The sequence below is a fragment of the Oryzias latipes genome, chromosome 2, assembly GCF_053564925.1.
Source record: "Oryzias latipes strain Hd-rR chromosome 2, Olatipes_Hd-rR_3.1".
Lineage (NCBI taxonomy): Eukaryota > Metazoa > Chordata > Actinopteri > Beloniformes > Adrianichthyidae > Oryzias > Oryzias latipes.
This window is the reverse complement of record NC_136238.1, coordinates 4,227,149-4,245,515: the sequence shown is the minus strand read 5'-3', so window position 1 is coordinate 4,245,515 and position 18,367 is coordinate 4,227,149. Positions and strand designations below refer to the sequence as shown.

General features: G+C 42.8%; 1 protein-coding gene across 7 annotated transcripts in view; it reads right to left on the bottom strand.

Annotated features, from left to right (window-relative positions):
• Window positions 1-362: 362 nt before the first annotated feature.
• Window positions 363-18,367, bottom strand: part of LOC144983678 (NACHT, LRR and PYD domains-containing protein 12-like) — a 128,325-nt gene continuing 110,320 nt past the window's right edge. For 3 of the 7 annotated variants that reach the window (XM_078930720.1, XM_078930729.1, XM_078930734.1), the window contains 2 exons: window positions 6,469-6,645; window positions 2,659-3,710 (listed from right to left, as the gene is read on the bottom strand). In XM_078930720.1, coding sequence (XP_078786846.1) covers window positions 3,281-3,710; window positions 6,469-6,645 — 607 coding nt within the window. In that variant the 3' untranslated portion in view covers window positions 2,659-3,280. The other 4 variants (XM_078930717.1, XM_078930732.1, XM_078930743.1 and 1 more) reach the window with 3 other exon arrangements.

Genomic DNA, 18,367 nt, shown 5'->3' with positions numbered 1-18,367 from the left:
GAAAAAATGTGATGATAAATATCTAAACAAATCCTTTAAAGGTCAACTCTACCATGACTTTAACAGTAAAGTATCATCAATATAAAATAACAGACACATCAGGTGATCAACTATGGAAATTCATCAAATGGCCCGTAGTCCCCAAAATGAAAGAAATGCATCCAAATGAAAACAGATCATCTGAATTGACTGTGTTTGAAATTGAAGTCAGACTGTATTTGTGTATTCATGTTTTTGTTTGATGTTTTCTACTGTATTTCCTTTTTTGTGTAATAAAGTGGTTTTTCAAACATGATGGCACTTAAACCGGGGAATTCTGGGATAGGTTGGCATGTATAAATGCACACAAACATCAGGCAGTGTTGATTTTTTATTTTTTTATTTTGTGTCACTTTCAGGCTTTTTTTATAGACTTTATTTCACATGATGCCATTTTCCAAGGATTCACTTTCAGGTTTGCAATAAGAACATCATTGTAAATAACAAATACACACATTTATAAATCTACTTTAAATGAAACCAAGTCATTGTAATTTTCAAAATAAAAGCACGTTGTCCAACAGAGTTGTACTTTTCTAGCTGCAGACGTTTCTACCGTTTGAAAAAGTTCTCATCTGCTCCAAAACAGCCACCAAAGTGTATTTTGGAGATGTAGCTTCCAGCCTTAAAGGAGGCGGCGCTGTCATGGTGTGGGCTTTCCACTCTGGGATCTGTTTGGTCCCAAAAAGCATCTCAAAGCCATGAGGACTTTTCTGAACTTCCAGTCCCACACAGACACATGAGTTGGTTTGGTTCTCCTGTGTTCTGCAGCAGAGACGTTTTCCTAAACTTGTTGATGACTAAAGTTCTGCTGGGATTTTTCCTCTTCCAAACAGAACCAGAACCTTTTGTAGAGCTGCTTGCTTCAGTGTGTAGAGGAGTCTTTGATTCTCACATCTGGATCTATTTTGGCTAAAGGTGCTGTTTGCTGGTAACCCCCCCGCTGAGGATGTCTTTCTGTATTTGTGCTTCTGTTCATCACTGATTCAATCAACTTTTCCTCTTTTCACGTTGGTGACTCCTTCATTTAACACAGAAAAACATCATTCAAACTAGTTTTTATGTCTATTTCAGATCCATTTGGACATTTTTATTGTTTGATTCTGTTGGTTTTTGTGGATTTCTGGTTTATATCCATCAGATTTAGTAGCTGCAGCGTCACATGACTTTAGAAAACATAAATAAGTGAAATTATTCAGATCAATGTGTAGAAAAAAACAAAGAAGTGGAGATACAGAATAACTGGAATTTATTCTAGGAGCATCTTAAATTCAGGGAGAGCCAAGGCGAACACAACAAACAGAACACACCTCTAGTAAACGGAGAAAACAAACTTCCCTCAGATCCTACAAAATAAAAGTCCCAAACCTACATGCTGACTGTCTGACCACTAAAAGAAACAGGAGAACAAGGATTTGACAGAAAATGGCAGCTCTCCCCTACAAAGTTGACAGTTTCTCTCTCTTCCAAATCAGCCCATGAGCCCAGCCTGATGTCACCACTGTTAGACTGCAGACTGGGGCTGCTATGCTGCTCCAACTCTTCTATCTGATCCTCAATCATCAATACAACCACTGGCACCTGGTCAGGGGCGTGTCCAACCTGAGAGGTAACCATCCATGACAATCCCCTTCACGTTGTAGCAGTGTTTCCAGCTAGAGCAAGGGCCTCCATCCACATCAGTTTAGAGAAACCGTCCAGGTTTACTTTGAACCAAGAGGAAACTTTTTTATTTAAAATGGAAACTAACTGGAGCCAGGTTAGTTTACCAGCTATTTACTGGTTGTTGTTACAAATTCATATCAGAGTTTATTTGCAGGAAACGACCAAACTTCACAATTTGACCCCATAGTGACGTTTCAGAAGTTAGAATTAGAGGAAGTGCAGTTCTCCATCAGTCCACTGGGGGAGCTGCAGCACCATAACTGAGAGACAGTGGAGCTGATCTCAGATCAGTTCCTGCTGCAGCTCTGACACTCATCTCCACTTCCTCTGATTCCTCCATCACTCTGCTCTCCACCTCCCAGGAACACCGTCCAGTCACCACATCTCTGCAGACCAGCTGCTGCTGCTGCTCCTCTCTGCTCCTCCAGGAGGAACATCAGACTCACCTCCACCTGCAGAGAGAAAGTAGAGAGACGGAGATGAAGGAGTGTCTCCTGATCCTGGTCTGTCAGTCAGTGATGCAGCACAGCAGCAGAAAGAGCAGCAGGAGCTTCAGTCCTGTTCAGAGCAGCAGCTTCCTGTCATCTTCACCTGTTGGAGCTTCTGCTGCTCTGATTGGCTGACTGTTGTCCTGAAGCCTGTCATCATTCTCCTCAGAGCTTCACTGAGAAGCTGCAGCTTCACAGGAAACTCTGCATCTTTGCTCTCAGACTAACTTTAGGACCAAACATCTTGAAGCAGCTGGACTGACTCCAACCCTCTACTGACCTCAGAGTCTGCAGTTTGGAGTTTGGACTCTCCACCAGATCCTGGAGCTGCTCAACATCTGAAGAATGAAGGTTGTTGTTCCACAGGTCCAGTTTTGTCAGGTGGGACGGGTTGGACTTCAGAGCTGAGACCAGAGCATCACAGCTGATCTTTGACAAACTGCATTTCCTCAACCTGAATCCAGAAGAAAGAGTTGAGTTCAAAGACAAAGTTCCTGTTTTTCATCCTTCACTTCTTCTAAAGAGTTCAGAGCTGAAGAAGATCAGAAAGTTTAGAAAAAGTCCAAAGATGTGAAGCAACAGCAGCAGATCAGAAGAGTCCAGCAGAAGCAGAGAAGAAGAACATTCAGGAACATTCAGGACAACATGCAGCTGCTTCAGGAAAGAAGTCCAGATGTGTGAAAGTCAAACATCAGCCTGTGGCTGCATCCAAACCAACTGATGTTTCTGCAGCAACAGCAGAAAAAGTCCACTTCCTCTTTCTGCTCAGCTCTTCTCCAAACAGCACTGAATCATGGGAGAATTTCAGCAGCAGGATGCTGGAAAGTCTTCCTCCCAGTTTTCAGGAGATGATCTTCCAGTCCTTCTCTGCTGCAGCCCTTCAAGCAGAGACTTTCAGCTCCAACAGATCAAAGCAGAGAGAAGAAGGAAGTGATGAGGAAGAGTCAGCAGCAAATGTTGGACATTGATCCCTGATCAAGCATGACTTCAGCTCTGAATGAAGAGTCAGAAGCTGCTGGGAGCTTTGATGGATGATGTGATGATGTTTGTGGATGAAAAGGTGAGGATGTTTGTGGAGGATGTGTCTGTCAGAGCAGCATCCAGCTGCAGCAGGACTCTGTCACCCTAACCCTTTGGACTCTCAGCTGCATCTGCTGAAACACAGCAGGACTCAGAGTGCATGTGAGCGTGCACGTGAGGCTGCTGCTTCTGCACTGCTTTAAAGGAGTCTCTTGGACCAAAGACACAGAGCAGAGCTGATGAGCCTCATGTCTGCAGTTCAGTCCTAACACAACTTTGTCATCATATTGATGTGAACACAACTGAAACATGGAGTCTGACCCCAGAGTCTGCAGTCTGCAGTCTGGACTCTCCAGAAAACCACACAGATGAAGAACTCCTGGATCCTTCAGGTTCTGGTTCCTGCTCAGGTCCAGTTCTGTCAGATTGGACGGGTTTTCCTTCAGAGCTGAGACCAGAACTTTACAGCTGATCCCTGACAAACTGCAGTTCTTCAACCTGCAACGAGACAGAAAAGTGTGTTCAGGAGCAGTGATGCAGCTGGAGGTCCAGGAACTTGGTCCATTCAGTCAGGTGGGACCCGCCCTGATGAGACACTGACAGATGACATTTTCAGGAGAGATTTTGGAGGAAAAATCATGAAGACCTGGAAATGAAGATGAATTATACATGGGGGGGGGGGGGGCTGTTTAGCAATGTCTTTTTTATGTTGACCTGAAAACATGAAGTTTAATCAAAATGCAGTAGATTTAATATAACTTTAATATGAAATGGCACTTCTTTCACTTTTGGCTTTTCCCATCAGGGGTCGCCACAGCGAACTAGTCGCATGGTATACTTGGCAATGTTTTACGCCGGATGCCCTTCTTGACGCAACCCTCTCAAAGCAACCAGGCTTGGAACCGGCACAGAAGTAGAGAAGGGAACAGGGAGCAGCCCGGATCCGAACCCTGGTTTCACGGACGGAAGGCGCCACAAACCAGCACGAGCCAAACCGGGTCCCTTAATATGAAATGGAACCGACAGTTGAAAAATATTTTTTCATCTGAATTATGGAATAAAAGAAAAAAATAGTTTAAAATCCAATAGTTTTCAAATTAAATTAATTTTCAAAGCTTTGATTTCTAAAATGTCAGATTAAATAGTTTTTTATTTTGAATCCTAAACAGTAAAATACATTTTCAAATGACATCATCACATTGTAAAGTGAATTGTTCATTGAGAATTGAAGATCACTTTGAATTATGGGTAAACAAATCTTCAATAGGAAAATCTTGATCACGTTTTAATGGATCTGACACATATCAAGAGAATGTAGAAAGTTCAAACCCCCTGCAGATATTTTACAGAGAATAAAGATTCATGAAAACAAAGTTGCTGATTCATGAAAACAAAGTTGCTGATTCATGAAAACAAAGTTGCTGATTCATGAAAAAGTTGCTGATTCATGAATACATAGTTGCTTATTCATGAACAAAGTTGCTGATTCCAGAAAAGAAAGTTGCTGAATCATGAAAACAAAGTTGCTAATTCATGAAAACAAAGTTGCTGATTCATGAGCAACAAAGTTGCTGATTCAAGAAAAGAAAGTTGCTGATTCATGAAAACAAAGTTTTCTGATTCATGAACAACAAAGTTGCTGATTCAAGAAAAGAAAGTTGCTGATTAATGAAATCAAAGTTGCTGATTGATGAAATCAAAGTTGCTGATTCATGAAAACTAAGTTGCTGAATCTAGAATAAAAAGTTGCTGATTGATGAAAACAAAGTTGCTCATTGATGAAAACAAAGTTGCTCATTGATGAAAACAAAGTTGCTCATTGATGAAAAAAAAGTTGCTGATTCATGAAAACAAAGTTGTTGATTCATGAAAACTTAGAAAAAAGACATTGTAGAATTTTCCAACAGCAAAGCTAAATTAACAGAACCCTGTTAAGAACCTTTAGAACAGGAAATCCTCCTCTGTGTTCCAGAGAAATTCACAATGAGTCCAGATTTCCAAAAGAACTGGGATTAGCGGTTTGGCCCTGAAGAACTCATGACCAGGACTGCTGCTGAAGTAGTTCAGATAGTTAACGGCACATTTGATGGAGAGAAATGACAGAGCAATGCAATATTGGAGTGTGTCTGAAGGTCACACACACAACAAGCTCTGAAGAATTCAACTTCTGTTGTTCTGAGTAAAGTCAGCCTGCCCACTTCTCACAACAACAGAGATGAAAATAGCAGCTAGCAAGCTACACAAGCGCACACCATACAACACAACAAAGAATCACTTGGAGGCAGAATTAGGAACAAAGAGCATTTTCTGTCAATCCCTCTTCTGTCAGAGTAGAAGATCCAGAAAGCAGAAGAGATGAAGAATCAGACACTTCATCAGACGCTTTTCAGCCGTATAGAATCACAAAGTGAAGCAAGTTTGATGATGGCAGAGGAGATCAGCGCTTCAGCCAGACCATTTACCCAGAGAGAAGTTCTGAAGAGCTTTGATTTGACCAGGATTTATCATTTAAGGCTCAGAGATCTCAGATGTGGAAAACTGCATTTTTCACCTGTTCAATATAGCTAAGATCAGAAATCTACTTTCTAAGAGTGATGCTGAAAAACTCATCCATGCATTTGTTACGTCTACACTGGATTACTGTAACTCTTTGTTAGCAGCGTGTCCTAAGAGTTCCTGAAGAAGTCTCCAGCTTGTTCAGAACGCAGCAGCTAGATTGTTAGCAGGAACTAGCAGCAGAGATCACATCACTCCTGTGTTGGTTTCACTTCACTGGATCCCAGTTGATTCTGGAATCAAGTTCAAGATCCTCCTGTTAACCTATAAGGCCTTACATGGAATGGCCCCATCCTATATTAAGGACCTCATAGTCCCTTACCATCCAATCAGAACACTTCACTCACTAAATGCAGGACTGCTTGTGGTTCCTAGAATTAGTAACAGTACGGTTGGAGGTAGAGCGTTTAGCCACCAAGCCCCTGTCTTATGGAATAAACTCCCAGCTCATGGAAGAGAGGCCGACTCAGTTTCTACATTTAAAGTTAGACTGAAAACATTGCTCTGTGGACAGGATTATTGTCAGACTAGATCTACATGAGAACCTCTGAAAAAAGAGAAAAAGGAGCCTCAGAGTCTCAGCAGCAGCATACGGTAAGGTGGGAATGGGGGGGTCAGTCATCACTCTGTAGTCATGTCATCAGTCAGTCATCTGGACTCATCATATTGATGTGAACACAACTGAAACATGGAGTCTGACCTCAGAGTCTGCAGTCTGCAGTCTGGACTCTCCAGAAAACCACACAGATGAAGAACTCCTGGATCCTGCAGGTTCTGGTTCAAGCTCAGGTCCAGTTCTGTCAGATTGGACGGGTTTTTCTTCAGAACTGAGACCAGAACTTCACAGTTGATCTCTGACAAACTGCAGTTCTCCAACCTGCAATGAGACAGAAAAGTGTGTTCAGGAGCAGTGATGCAGCTGGAGGTCCAGGAACTTGGTCCATTCAGTCAGGTGGGACCCGCCCTGATGAGACACTGACAGATGACATTTTAGGAGAGATTCTGGATGAAAAATCATTAAGATCTGGAAATGAAGATTAATTATGCATGGGGATGGGGTGGGGGGGGTGGGGTTAGCAATTTAACTTAAGACTTTGACCCAAAATCATGAAAGTGAATATAAATGTAGTAGATTTGAAATAACTTTAAATTGAAATGGAACTGAGACTGAATTATAAAAACCAATATTCCAATAATTTTACTTTGATTTAAAGATTTAGTTTAATAGTATATCTTGAATCCTAAATTGTAAAATGTATTTTCAAATGACATCATCACATTGTAAAGTGAATTACTCGTTAAGAATTGAAGATCACTTATGGGTAAAAAAAATCTTCAATAGGAAAATCTGGATCACATTTTAATGGATCTGACACGAATCAAGAGAATATAGAAAGTTTAAACCCCCTGCAGATATTTTAGAGTGAAGATTCATGAAAAAAAGTTGCTGATTCCTGAAAACAAAGTTGCTGATTGATGAAAACAAAGTTGCTGATTGATGAAAACAAAGTTGCTGATTCATGAAAACAAAGTTGCTGATTCATGAAAACAAAGTTGCTGATTGATGAAAAAAAAGTTGCTGATTCATGAAAACAAAGTTGCTGATTCATGTAAACTCATCAAAGAGACATTGTAGAATTTTCCAACAGCAAAGCTAAATGAACAGAACCCTGTTCAGAACTTTTAGAACAGGAAATCCTCCTCTGTGTTCCAGAGAAATCCACAATGAGTCCAGATTTCCAAAAGAACTGGGATTAGCGGTTTGGCCCTGAAGAACTCATGACCAGGACTGCTGCTGAACTAGTTCAGATAGTTAACGGCACATTTGATGGAGAGAAATGACAGAGCAATGCAATATTGGAGTCTGTCTGAAGGTCACACACACAACAAGCTCTGAAGAATTCAACTTCTGTTGTTCTGAGTAAAGTCAGCCTGCCCACTTCTCACAACAACAGATGAAAATAGCAGCTAGCAACGTACACAAGTGCACACCATACAATACAACAAAGAAACACTTGGAGGCAGAATTAGGAACAAAGAGCATTTTCTGTCAATCCCTCTTCTGTCAGAGTAGAAGATCCAGAAAGCAGAAGAGATGAAGAATCAGATACTTGTTCTCTCCAAAAACGGAGTAAACATATGTGAGCAAAAGGCCATTTGTGTTGGACAAGTTTTACTATTACGAAATGCTGGAGGTAGAGCGTTTAGCCACCAAGCCCCTGTTTTCTGAAATAAACTGCCAGCTCATGGAAGAGAGCCCGACACAGTTTCTACATTCAAAGTGAAGAACATAAAAACTCACAGAACTGTTTAAGAATCACCGTTAGATAATGTATGTCATAAAACCCCCACTTAAAGCTCCTAGGAGCAAATGTCAGGATGTGGAGCAGGGTGTCAGGCACCCATGGTGGGGGGGGGGGGGTCCTTTGAAGTTTGTGTTCTGATCTTATCTATGCAGGTGGCTGCGGGACAGCTAACATTCCTTGAGCCATGGAGACCACTGACCAGGCAGATTCTACACCCTCCTCTTTTCATTTACATATTCATCCAGAGATTGTATAAAGCCCGGGCAGGGAGAGGAAACAGTGCTCTTTTCTTTGTATTCCTGCTGTGAGTCCTGTTTTAGTAAAAGGCATTCAGGGAAATTGATTGAGCCCAGATATCTGTATTAGAAATATTGTTAGGGTAATAAATCTCTGGTTTGAATTGGATACCCCCATCTGTGCGCTTTCATTCCAATAGAATCTCCACGCTTCAGTTTTGGCACCCAACGTGGGGCTTGGAAGAGGCGCGAGGAAAGAACGTCGAGGACCTGGTAGGCAGACCGTAATGAGATTGGTGAAACGGTTCTGATCGGTTTTGAACAGACATCCTGTATTGACAATTCCTGTTGTGACCCCGTCTCTCCACGGGCCCGACTAGAAAGGTGAGCAGAAGCCTGTTGTCATTACTGAATTTCTGTGATTGAATACATTGCATTTAGGAGAGACGGTTGAAGCCTGGAGTCTGCCAATACATGAGATAATTATATTGAATAATATTGAATAAAACTGGAGGTTCGAGTCCTCTAGGACCTTGGGTTCAAGTCCCGAGGGTAGACCCGTCGTAGACTGACGTTTGGCCGGACGCGGTTTAAACACTGTGAGGTTTCTGTAAACCTAGGGGAGATAGGGTCCCTCTGAAACAGATGGTGAGAAGTTGAGAAAAAGGGAAGCAGAAGTTGAAAAAAGGGGGAGTAAATGTGTCTTTGGGTCCTCGACGAATGAAATAGATGGACAAGCATAGTTTAAAAGAGTAAAAGTAAAATAATATATCAGACTTATGTAATGAAAAAGGACCGGTCCGTAAAAAAAAAAAGAAAAAAGAAAAAACTGTAAAAATGAAGGGTGAAGTAGAAAGAGAATGTAAGGAGAATGGAGGATGTGGTTCACAGTTTCTAAGTTACAGCAGAAATTTTAGGAACTAAAAATTCAGGTGTTGGCAAGTGTGGAGGAAGGCAAAAGAGAGATAGAAGGAAAGCAGATGGAACAGTTTTGGATGGAAGGTAAGGAAGCACTGATTAAAAGGACAGTGAAAAGATGACAGGACGTGGCCGGAAATTGTGGAATACTGGCGAGAAGAAGGAAGGAAAACAGTAAGTAAGTCCAGAAGTAAAGAAGAAGGCATCTGAAGGATCCTGAACAGAAAGAAGAAAATGAGCAAAGACAGCTCATTCATGTCATCACACTCACAGCCCTGCAGATGGTGAAAAGGAGGAAGTTTATCAGTCAAGGGAAAACGTAGGACTGAAGAGACAGGAGATGCGCTACCCCCAGAGGGGCGGAGCAAGGGGAGGCAACAGAATCCTTCCCCAATCAGCATATACCTCAGTTTGAGCAGCTTTTCACTCTCTGCTCCACCTCCCCCCTATGTTCAAAGTGAAGTGGGCATCATGGCCCCCACTTTACACGTTGCAGGTAAGTTGGAATGTGGAGGGAAGAATGACAAGATGAAGAGAAAAATGATGAAGAAGAACAGCAAGACCCAGAATGTGGAGGAAAATAGAGCCAAACCCAAAGTTAAGAGTAATGATCAGTGTTGAAGAATTAGGGAAGCAGCCATGCAGGGCAACAGCTCCACTTCAGAAGAAGTTGAAGAGGGAGCAGTCATGTCAGACATTCCCTGGTCAGGCAGAGGGTTGGTAAAGGCTGCTCAGAACACCAAAGGTATTCAAGCAGCAGCTAAGATATCCAGTAAAACACACCAGATGAATGACTCAGATGCCTCTGATGGATGCAGGAGGCGGAGTACTCGGTCCATATGTGCCCTTCTCCGTCAGAGACATGGCAGGGCGGTGTGATCAGCTGCCAGGCAATGCTTGGATCAATAAATTTATTTCTCTTACAGCGGGACATGACTTAGCTTTGGGGGATATGTGACAGGTGATAGCGGTCTGTTGTAATACCGGGGACGCCTAAAGCTAACACATATGGCATACCATCATGTACTTCTTTAGGACTGGTGAGTCATCAATGTTTTGCCGCAATTCCCGAAGAATTTCTAAAAACTTTAGACACAGCTCCCACCTTGGTCCCCTGGACGCCAGGCCTGGACCCAGTCAAGTATTATGGTGATGGTGTTCAACGATGGATTGACCAAACGGGAAAACATCCATTGCGCTCGCCCAATTTAGAGGTACTTTTCCAAACCTCTATGATAAATTCGTTGCCAGAAAAAGTACAAGATGAACTAAAAAGGGATCCCCATCTGCTGGCTGACGAGACTGCACGTTTTAGGCGACATAAAGTGCATGTACTGAAACAATACACAAAGGAAAGGAAAAATGACACCATACAGAACTTACAAATACAACATCTTAAGTTGCAGTTGGCCAAGGCATGTAGTAGTGATGCTAATGAAAAAAGGAACCGAAAAAGAAAGCACCATCATCTGAGACCGTCATGAGGCAGGGGCCAGGGCCTTCGAGGGGTGGTGGTGGACCATTGCATGGAAGGGGTGGATACAACACTGGTGGGCGTGGCTATGCCCGTAGATGGAGGGATGATGCAGGAGTATGTTACATCCGTTTGCTCCCTCACCAGTTGAGCAGACATCTGGTGGTGGTGTGGTAAAGATCAAATTTACAGGTTGTGCGGGATTTTTGGGGATACATGTTGTACATTTATCTTCAACAATACTGCCAAAGACAGACGTCTCACAAAAGCCTTAGATGGCCTTAGGAGCTTAAATAAAAAGATGAAGAAAACATTCGGGAGTGGACACCTCCTTCTGGGACAACTGGATGAATGTGTTTGGACGATACAGACGTTGGTCTCCTCTGCCCTGATTGCCAATATCATCTGTGAATCTACCGTAATTTTCGGACTATAAGCCGCTACTTTTGTCCTACGCTCACAGCCCTGCGGTTTATTGAGTGACGCGGCTAATTTATGGATTTATTTGGCGGCCGCTATGAACATACTTTTGGTCTCAGAGCATATGGGTTGAATGCGTAAACCAACTCCAAGCAACAAGTCATTTGTTTTTGAACACACCTCTAAGCAGCCAAACAGCATGGACTTGACTTCAGGTCTTAGACACTTCAGTCATGGTTCAACAAAAAGAAACACGCATGCCCAGCCGCATCCCAGAATTCTTTGGCACCATTAGACCCAACGTGCACGTGATTGCCACTACATTATGATGCAGCTTTCAAGTTAAAAGCAATCGTTAAAAGCAGCGCGAAAAAATCCACCATCACCAACGGGCTTGGAAAAGCCGGTCAGCTGAGTGATGGAGAGAACAGCGCATGCTCAGGAGTGAATTTACCTCTGAGTCATAGTGACACTAGCCCATCTATTAGCAGCTCCGTAATATACGAGATGATCTTTTAAACTTACGTTTATTATTGTTATGTTATGGTTATTATGACCCGTTTGCTCATCATTTTATTTTTAATCTGTGTGGTCAGTGCTTTTTTGTGGCAGAACGAAGCCGGAAGTACGGTTAGGTGAAGGCTAACAGGCGCTAACAACATTTAAACTGGATGTACATGAATCCATGCGGGAAAAGCTTAAATCAGCCTTTATTTTGTCGGGACACGACTGGAAACACAAATTGACGTGATTGTTTGAACGGTTTCTAAGGACTGAGCGGAATTTTACTTTGAAAAGCTCACACCGACCCATAGCCCGCGTGTGAGCTGGAGACATGTTCTCCTGCTGCTCATTCATATTGAGCTGCGGGACCGATGGCAGTCTGAAGGCTCCCACGTGTAACAACGCATCCGCCCCTCATCCACAAAACATACAGTATTAAGTCCGATTGCTCTGCACACGATTCGCTCCGTTCACCAGCGCAATGGGGACGAAGCGCTCCTCCCTGAAGCCGCCCGGGCCAGGAGTGTCGGAGAAGATAGGAAGGGGAGACGAGGAGCGCGCGGGGCGAGCACGGAGCGCATAGGTGTCCACAGAGCAACAGTGTTTGTTGTGGAAGGAAACTTCTGACGCACTCGCCGGGCTGAGGCGCGCGCTTTTCATTCGCTGCTGCTTTATTTTATTGGTGTGTTTTTTTAACCAGCCCTGTTACTACCATAATGCCGCTTGCGACACAAGCGGAAGGAGAGGAGAGCTGCTCCCGTTCGCCCCTCCATCCACTGCTGCTCCTTGATCATTCTTAAACACTGATAACAGTGTGGCGAAACGGGGGTTAGACCCGCCTTTAGCCCCCAAGACTCATGGGAAATGGGGAATCACGGATGTAAATTTCCTCATCATAACTGAGGGATGTAATGTTGATTATATGGTTACTGTTTGTAATTGTATGTATGATACCTCAATTGTCAATAAGTAAAAAAACCTAAAAAAAAAAAACCATAACTGAGGAACTTGTGAACAGAATTGAGGTGCATGCTGTTTGGCAGATGTAGGTGTGTTTAAACACATGAGCTGATGCAATGCAGTCTCCTCTCACAGTGTAGTATAAGACTGCCCTCAGGCTGGGAGTCAGGACATGATTTGTCAGGCTGACAGAGTTATTTACAGCATGCGGCTTCTACACTGACGTGGCTTATGCATGTAAAAAAGAAGTTTAATATGTAAAAAGGGGTGGGTGCGGCTCGTAATCGGGTGCGCTATATAACCTGGAAATTACGGTATTATGATTGTTTGTGGATGTTGTGCTCCCTGTATCTGTCAACTCCTAGTGAGGTCAAAGCCGACCCCAAAGGTCAACATGTTGTCCTGCCTCCTTCACCAACTCCCGCCCAGGAGGCTGACGACCTGGAGGGGACCATCCTGCTGTGAGATAAATGTGTGCAGTGCTTTGCATTTGTTTATCATTTGATGCTCGGGGATGTTCTGTGCCACGAAGCAGTATGTCCCGTACATGGAATGGTCCAGTCCTGGCTCCTGAAGGTTTTCTCACAATGACATTTTATATTTTTTACTATTTTTACTTTTCATACATTTTTATATTAGACAGTGCATTCAATCTTCAAGGGGTTAGTCTGGAGTTTAAACGTATTTCCTGACCCAGTCGTGGGAATGGGGGGGTCAGCCATCACTCTGTAGTCATGTCATCAGTCAGTCATCTGGACTCATCATATTGATGTGAACACAACTGAAACATGGAGTCTGACCTCAGAGTCTGCAGTCTGCAGTCTGGACTCTCCAGAAAACCACACAGATGAAGAACTCCTGGATCCTGCAGGTTCCAGTTCCCGCTCAGGTCCAGTTCTATCAGATTGGACGGGTTTTTCTTCAGAGCTGAGACCAGAACTTCACAGCTGATCTTTGACAAACTGCAGTCCTTCAACCTGCAATGAGACAGAAAAGTGTGTTCAGGAGCAGTGATGCAGCTGGAGGTCCAGGAACTTGGTCCATTCAGTCAGGTGGGACCCGCCCTGATGAGACACTGACAGACGACATTTTCAGGAGAAATTTTGGATGAAAAATTATGACGACCTGGAAATTAAGATGAATTATGCATGGGGGGCGGTTAGCAATTTAACTTGAGACTTTGACCCAAAAACATGAACAAAGCTCTTTCCAGTCACTGATGGTGGCTCTGCTGCTGAACACTGGCACCCCCCTTCCACCAGAGGCAGGGTGGGCTTTAGTGTCTACACATGAATATAATACTGTCACTAAAAGTCAACAAAAGAAAAAAATAACACACATTTGTGTATCCTGTAGAGTCAAATTCGCAATTTCTACATGAGAAAAAGCATAAAGTTCAGCTGCTGTAACCACTAGTGCAGGGGTCGGCAACCCAAAATGTTGAAAGAGCCAAATTGAACGAAAAAAACAGAAAACAAATATGTCTGGAGCCGCAAAATATTAAAAGCCCTATTTAAGCCTTATAATGAAGGCAATACATGCAATATGTATCTATATTAGCCTACAATCAAAATGACTAAGTTGCTACAAATACATAATGAGCATTAACGATTAAATGTTTATCTGCCCTGCAGTGCATTCTGGGAGAACGACGCGTCACGTGACTGCTCTCTTGCGAGTTTAACTTAATTACAATATCAATGAATTATGTTTCATTGCTTTGATAAAATAAAAAAAATGTAATAAAGAAATCCGATTTTTGATGTCATTTTTATTTTGAGAATTCGAACAAAAACAGTATTTAGTATTTAAAGTATTTAAAATCAAATGAATACAGTTAAGTTTGATTTCTATGCAAATGCCAAGCAAGTCAGTGCACGGGTAAAACGCAGCAGCAACTTCTTCTTCAGCTTGCGCTCTAATGACAGAACAGCTTCAAGCATTTGCGGCTCCTGCAGACTTTCATTCAGCTCGTTCAGGTGTCTTGTCAGAGTCACATCCACCAAAAAGTGCAGCTTTTCCAGCCACTCAATACCTTCCAGTTGCGGGTAGTTCAGGTCTTTGCTTTTCAGGAATGTTTTCACGTGTTCTAAACAGATGACAAAGTGACGCTAAACGTCCCCCCTGGACAGCCACCGGACTGTGTTGTAGCAGGAGATCAGAATATTCGCTTTCAACTTCATTAAGCATGCACAGAACTGACTGTGGTTCTATTTATATCAGCCACCTGCCTAGCGGTCCGCCGCCCTGCTGGTAGAAACGTGTGTCGCAGGCGACGACACAAAACTTTGTTGACAGAAATGTTGAAATTTAATATTTATTCTACACTTTCTTACAGCATTGGAAAACGCTAAGAATATTTGTGTCTTGTTTTTCCTCCTACAGAAACCATATTAAAACAAGAAATATATTTCTCTCTCCCATCTTTTTATTTTTTCAAACATTTTTGAAAATGCTACAGGTAGCCACTAGGGCAGCGCTAAAGGGCTCGTATTTATCGAGGAGAACTGCAGAGCTGATAGCAGGAGGAAAAACGGGGCGGCTTCAATAAACACTCCGGGTCCGGAGTGGTTTTCTGCCAGGACGTGCCGCGGGGCAGAGAGCAACTCTCTGATGACAGAGAATTTGCGCTTCGTGTTTTTAAACACACCTGTGCATTGATGTATGTTTCTTCAAGGACATGAGTGTAGATCGCGGGACAGAGAAGATTAAAAAAAAAAAAAAGTACTTCTCAAAAATCCAACAGCCAATCAAAATCCTCACCGAAAAGTACGGGACTTGATTGACATGCAGAATGGCCAATCGGACATCCTCTGACACATACGTCACTGCAGACGTGAGTTTAAATTCACTGAGCGCAAACTCTCTGTCTACAGAACGTCTTTTTCTCCCCGCGGCACATCATGTCCCCGGTAGAAGTCCAGCAACCGGAGTTTATTGAAGCCGCCCCGCGCGTGTCACGAGAGAGAAGGGGAGGGGCGCCTGCAGGTGGAGATGGGGGTGTGAGCACGGAGCGGAGGTGTGTGCGTGAAATATATTGTGTGTTCGGAGGACGGAGCACTAAATAAAGAGTAGTCATCGTTCCCAGAATAACTGTTTTGGAGTCATTTTTAATCCGCTCTGAAGGTTGAGGGTTCGAACAGGGAAGTGAACCCTGAAGGGGGATTGCCTTCGGCCCTGGAGGAAATCTCCCCTGCGCTTCTGACCACGGTCGGAAAGACCAGAGAAAAAGAGAAGTCATCGCGCTGCGAAAGGTTCAACAATACGGAGCCAGCAGCGCCAAATGCCTCACAATATGCCACGATGCTCCCCGCATTGGACTGTTTACAGCAGAGCATGAATACGATGGTAGCTGCTTTCTGTCTTTGTAATAAAACGCCTCATCTGTTAATACAAAAGTATCTTTATGTAAACTCACTGTGTAGTTTTTAATCATCAGTACATAAACATAATGTTCAAATAAACATGTAACTAATAAACATGACGATGAAAAGAAAGAAGTACTTTTTTTTTTTTAATCTTTTCTGGACCGCGATCTACACTCATGTCCTTGAAAATCAATCGCGATCGACGTAATGAGCCCTTGATTAGGGATGGGTACCGTGCCCCGGTATTGAACCAGCCCCGGGGCCACATTCTTCAAGACCGCAGTATCGTTAAGATCTGACCTGAACGGTTCTATCGGTACTGGAGAAGTTATTTTTTCTTTTTGTTTGTGTCCCACAAGCGTTATCTGCCATATTTAACTCACCAAGTCAGTCAATTTCCGTTAATTAATGATGATAGTAATTTCGGTATTCTCGTTGAAGCGGAGAGCTCTGTCTGTCTGTCTATTTGTGTGCACGGGGGGGCAGGGCTGTTGTTCAGACAGCACGAGCAACGCGCGCAAACACACAAGACAAGGCAGCGCACACACAGTCAGAGGTGATCTGGTAGGGACACATGAGCGCCCTAGACTAAGAACTAACGTTTCTGCGTAAAATTAATTAAGTTTGCATCAAGGAGCCCTGACCATGCTGTCACCTTGCTGCTACGATGACCGTATGTTGTGCTGTTTGTGTAGAACATGCTGGGGCAGCAGGGGGGGGGGTTGCACGCGGAGCATACAACAAGCGGGTAGGGGGCGGGGCTTAGATTCACCGCTTATGATTCCAGACCCGCGACAAACTATCAGCTGCTTCCTATTACTTAATAATAATTAATAACTAATGATAGTTGTCATCCGTAAAATTGACGTCATTTATTGGGTTTACTGGATTTGAAGAAAAATAAATGGAGTTGGCAAAATAGAAAGGAGTCTGCATCAAAGTGAATTTCTTTCCATCATTTAACTTAACTTAACTTATCTTAACTCTGGTGTTTGACAGACAGAAAAGTCTATTTAAGGTTGTGGAAAATGGACAAAAGATCAAAGGAAACATCACGCTCATAAATAATAAAAATAATTAAAGCCGCAAGCGGCGTTGTATGGCCCGCAGACGCAACCCGCCTTCCACGCCCAACTCTACGCACCACCGCCTCCTTCACCGCCCTCACTGCCCAATCTTCATAAAGGCTAGACAAAACGGCATTTGCTAATTATGCTAACTATGCTAGATATGCTCATGTGGCTAAAAGTGCTAGCATTGCAATCAGCATCATCAACTGACTCAGAAAAACACATTACCTAAAATGCTAATTATGCTAACTATGCTAGCTACGCTAATGTGGCTAAAAGTGCTAGCATAGTGATCAGCATCATCAACTGACTCAGAAAAACACATTACCTAAAATGCTAATTATGCTAACTATGCTAGCTATGCTAATGTGGCTAAAAGTGCTAGCGTAGCGATCAGCATCAACTCTCTCAGAAAAACACATTACTTAAAATGCTAATTATGTTAACTATGTTAGTTATGCTAACATAGCTTAAAGTGCTAGCATAGCGATCAGCATCATAAACTGACTCAGAAAAACACATTCCTCCATTGGTGAGAGCTATATGTCATAAGTTGATAAAAAACCCACTTTTTCCAAAATTGTGGCTTTTCTGTTAATTTTATCTCCATAGCAACCATTTTATGTTTCGGTCCCCTCGGGAGGACGAACAGATTGACGTCAGTTTCGGACAAATCGATAAAAGTAAACTTTTTGTTGTCCTTAGCAACAGTGGTTTTATGCTAACCACGCCCACATTCCTTATATGTCCAGATCCAGTGTTTTTCAATGTATTCAGTTTCAGGCATTAATGCATGCATTCAATTTTCACTGTATTGTATTGAAATGCATGGGAATTATAACACTGCGCCACTTTGCTAGCTTGCCACGCGCACGCCATTCAAAATCTACAACTTCTAATTCCAACATTTTTTCCACAGTAGCTTGCCATTGATGCCCAAAAAGTTTCGAGACAATCGATGAAAATGTCAACGACAAGTTTACGTTTGAATCCGGTGGTAAAGGTGTTTTTTATAGAAAATTCAAGATGGCCGCCTTTTCCCGAGGTCAAAGGTCGACGAAACTCCAGAGGTGATTGTAGACTTACGCTAGGGACATGCGCGTCAAATTTCGTGAAAATCGCTCGAAAAAAAGTTCATTTTTCCAAATTGTGTAAAAACGCGAAAAACTCAAAATGGTAGATTTTGGCACAAAATGGCCGCCAAACCGTAGGTCGTGTCGCCATCACGTAATGATTTCAAAACTTTCTTTGGATATACCCGACAAAGTTATCTGGGTTTCGTTAGCCGATTCTTAAAAATAAAATCCGAAAAAAATTTTTTTTGCCGAGTCAGCACTTTTTTT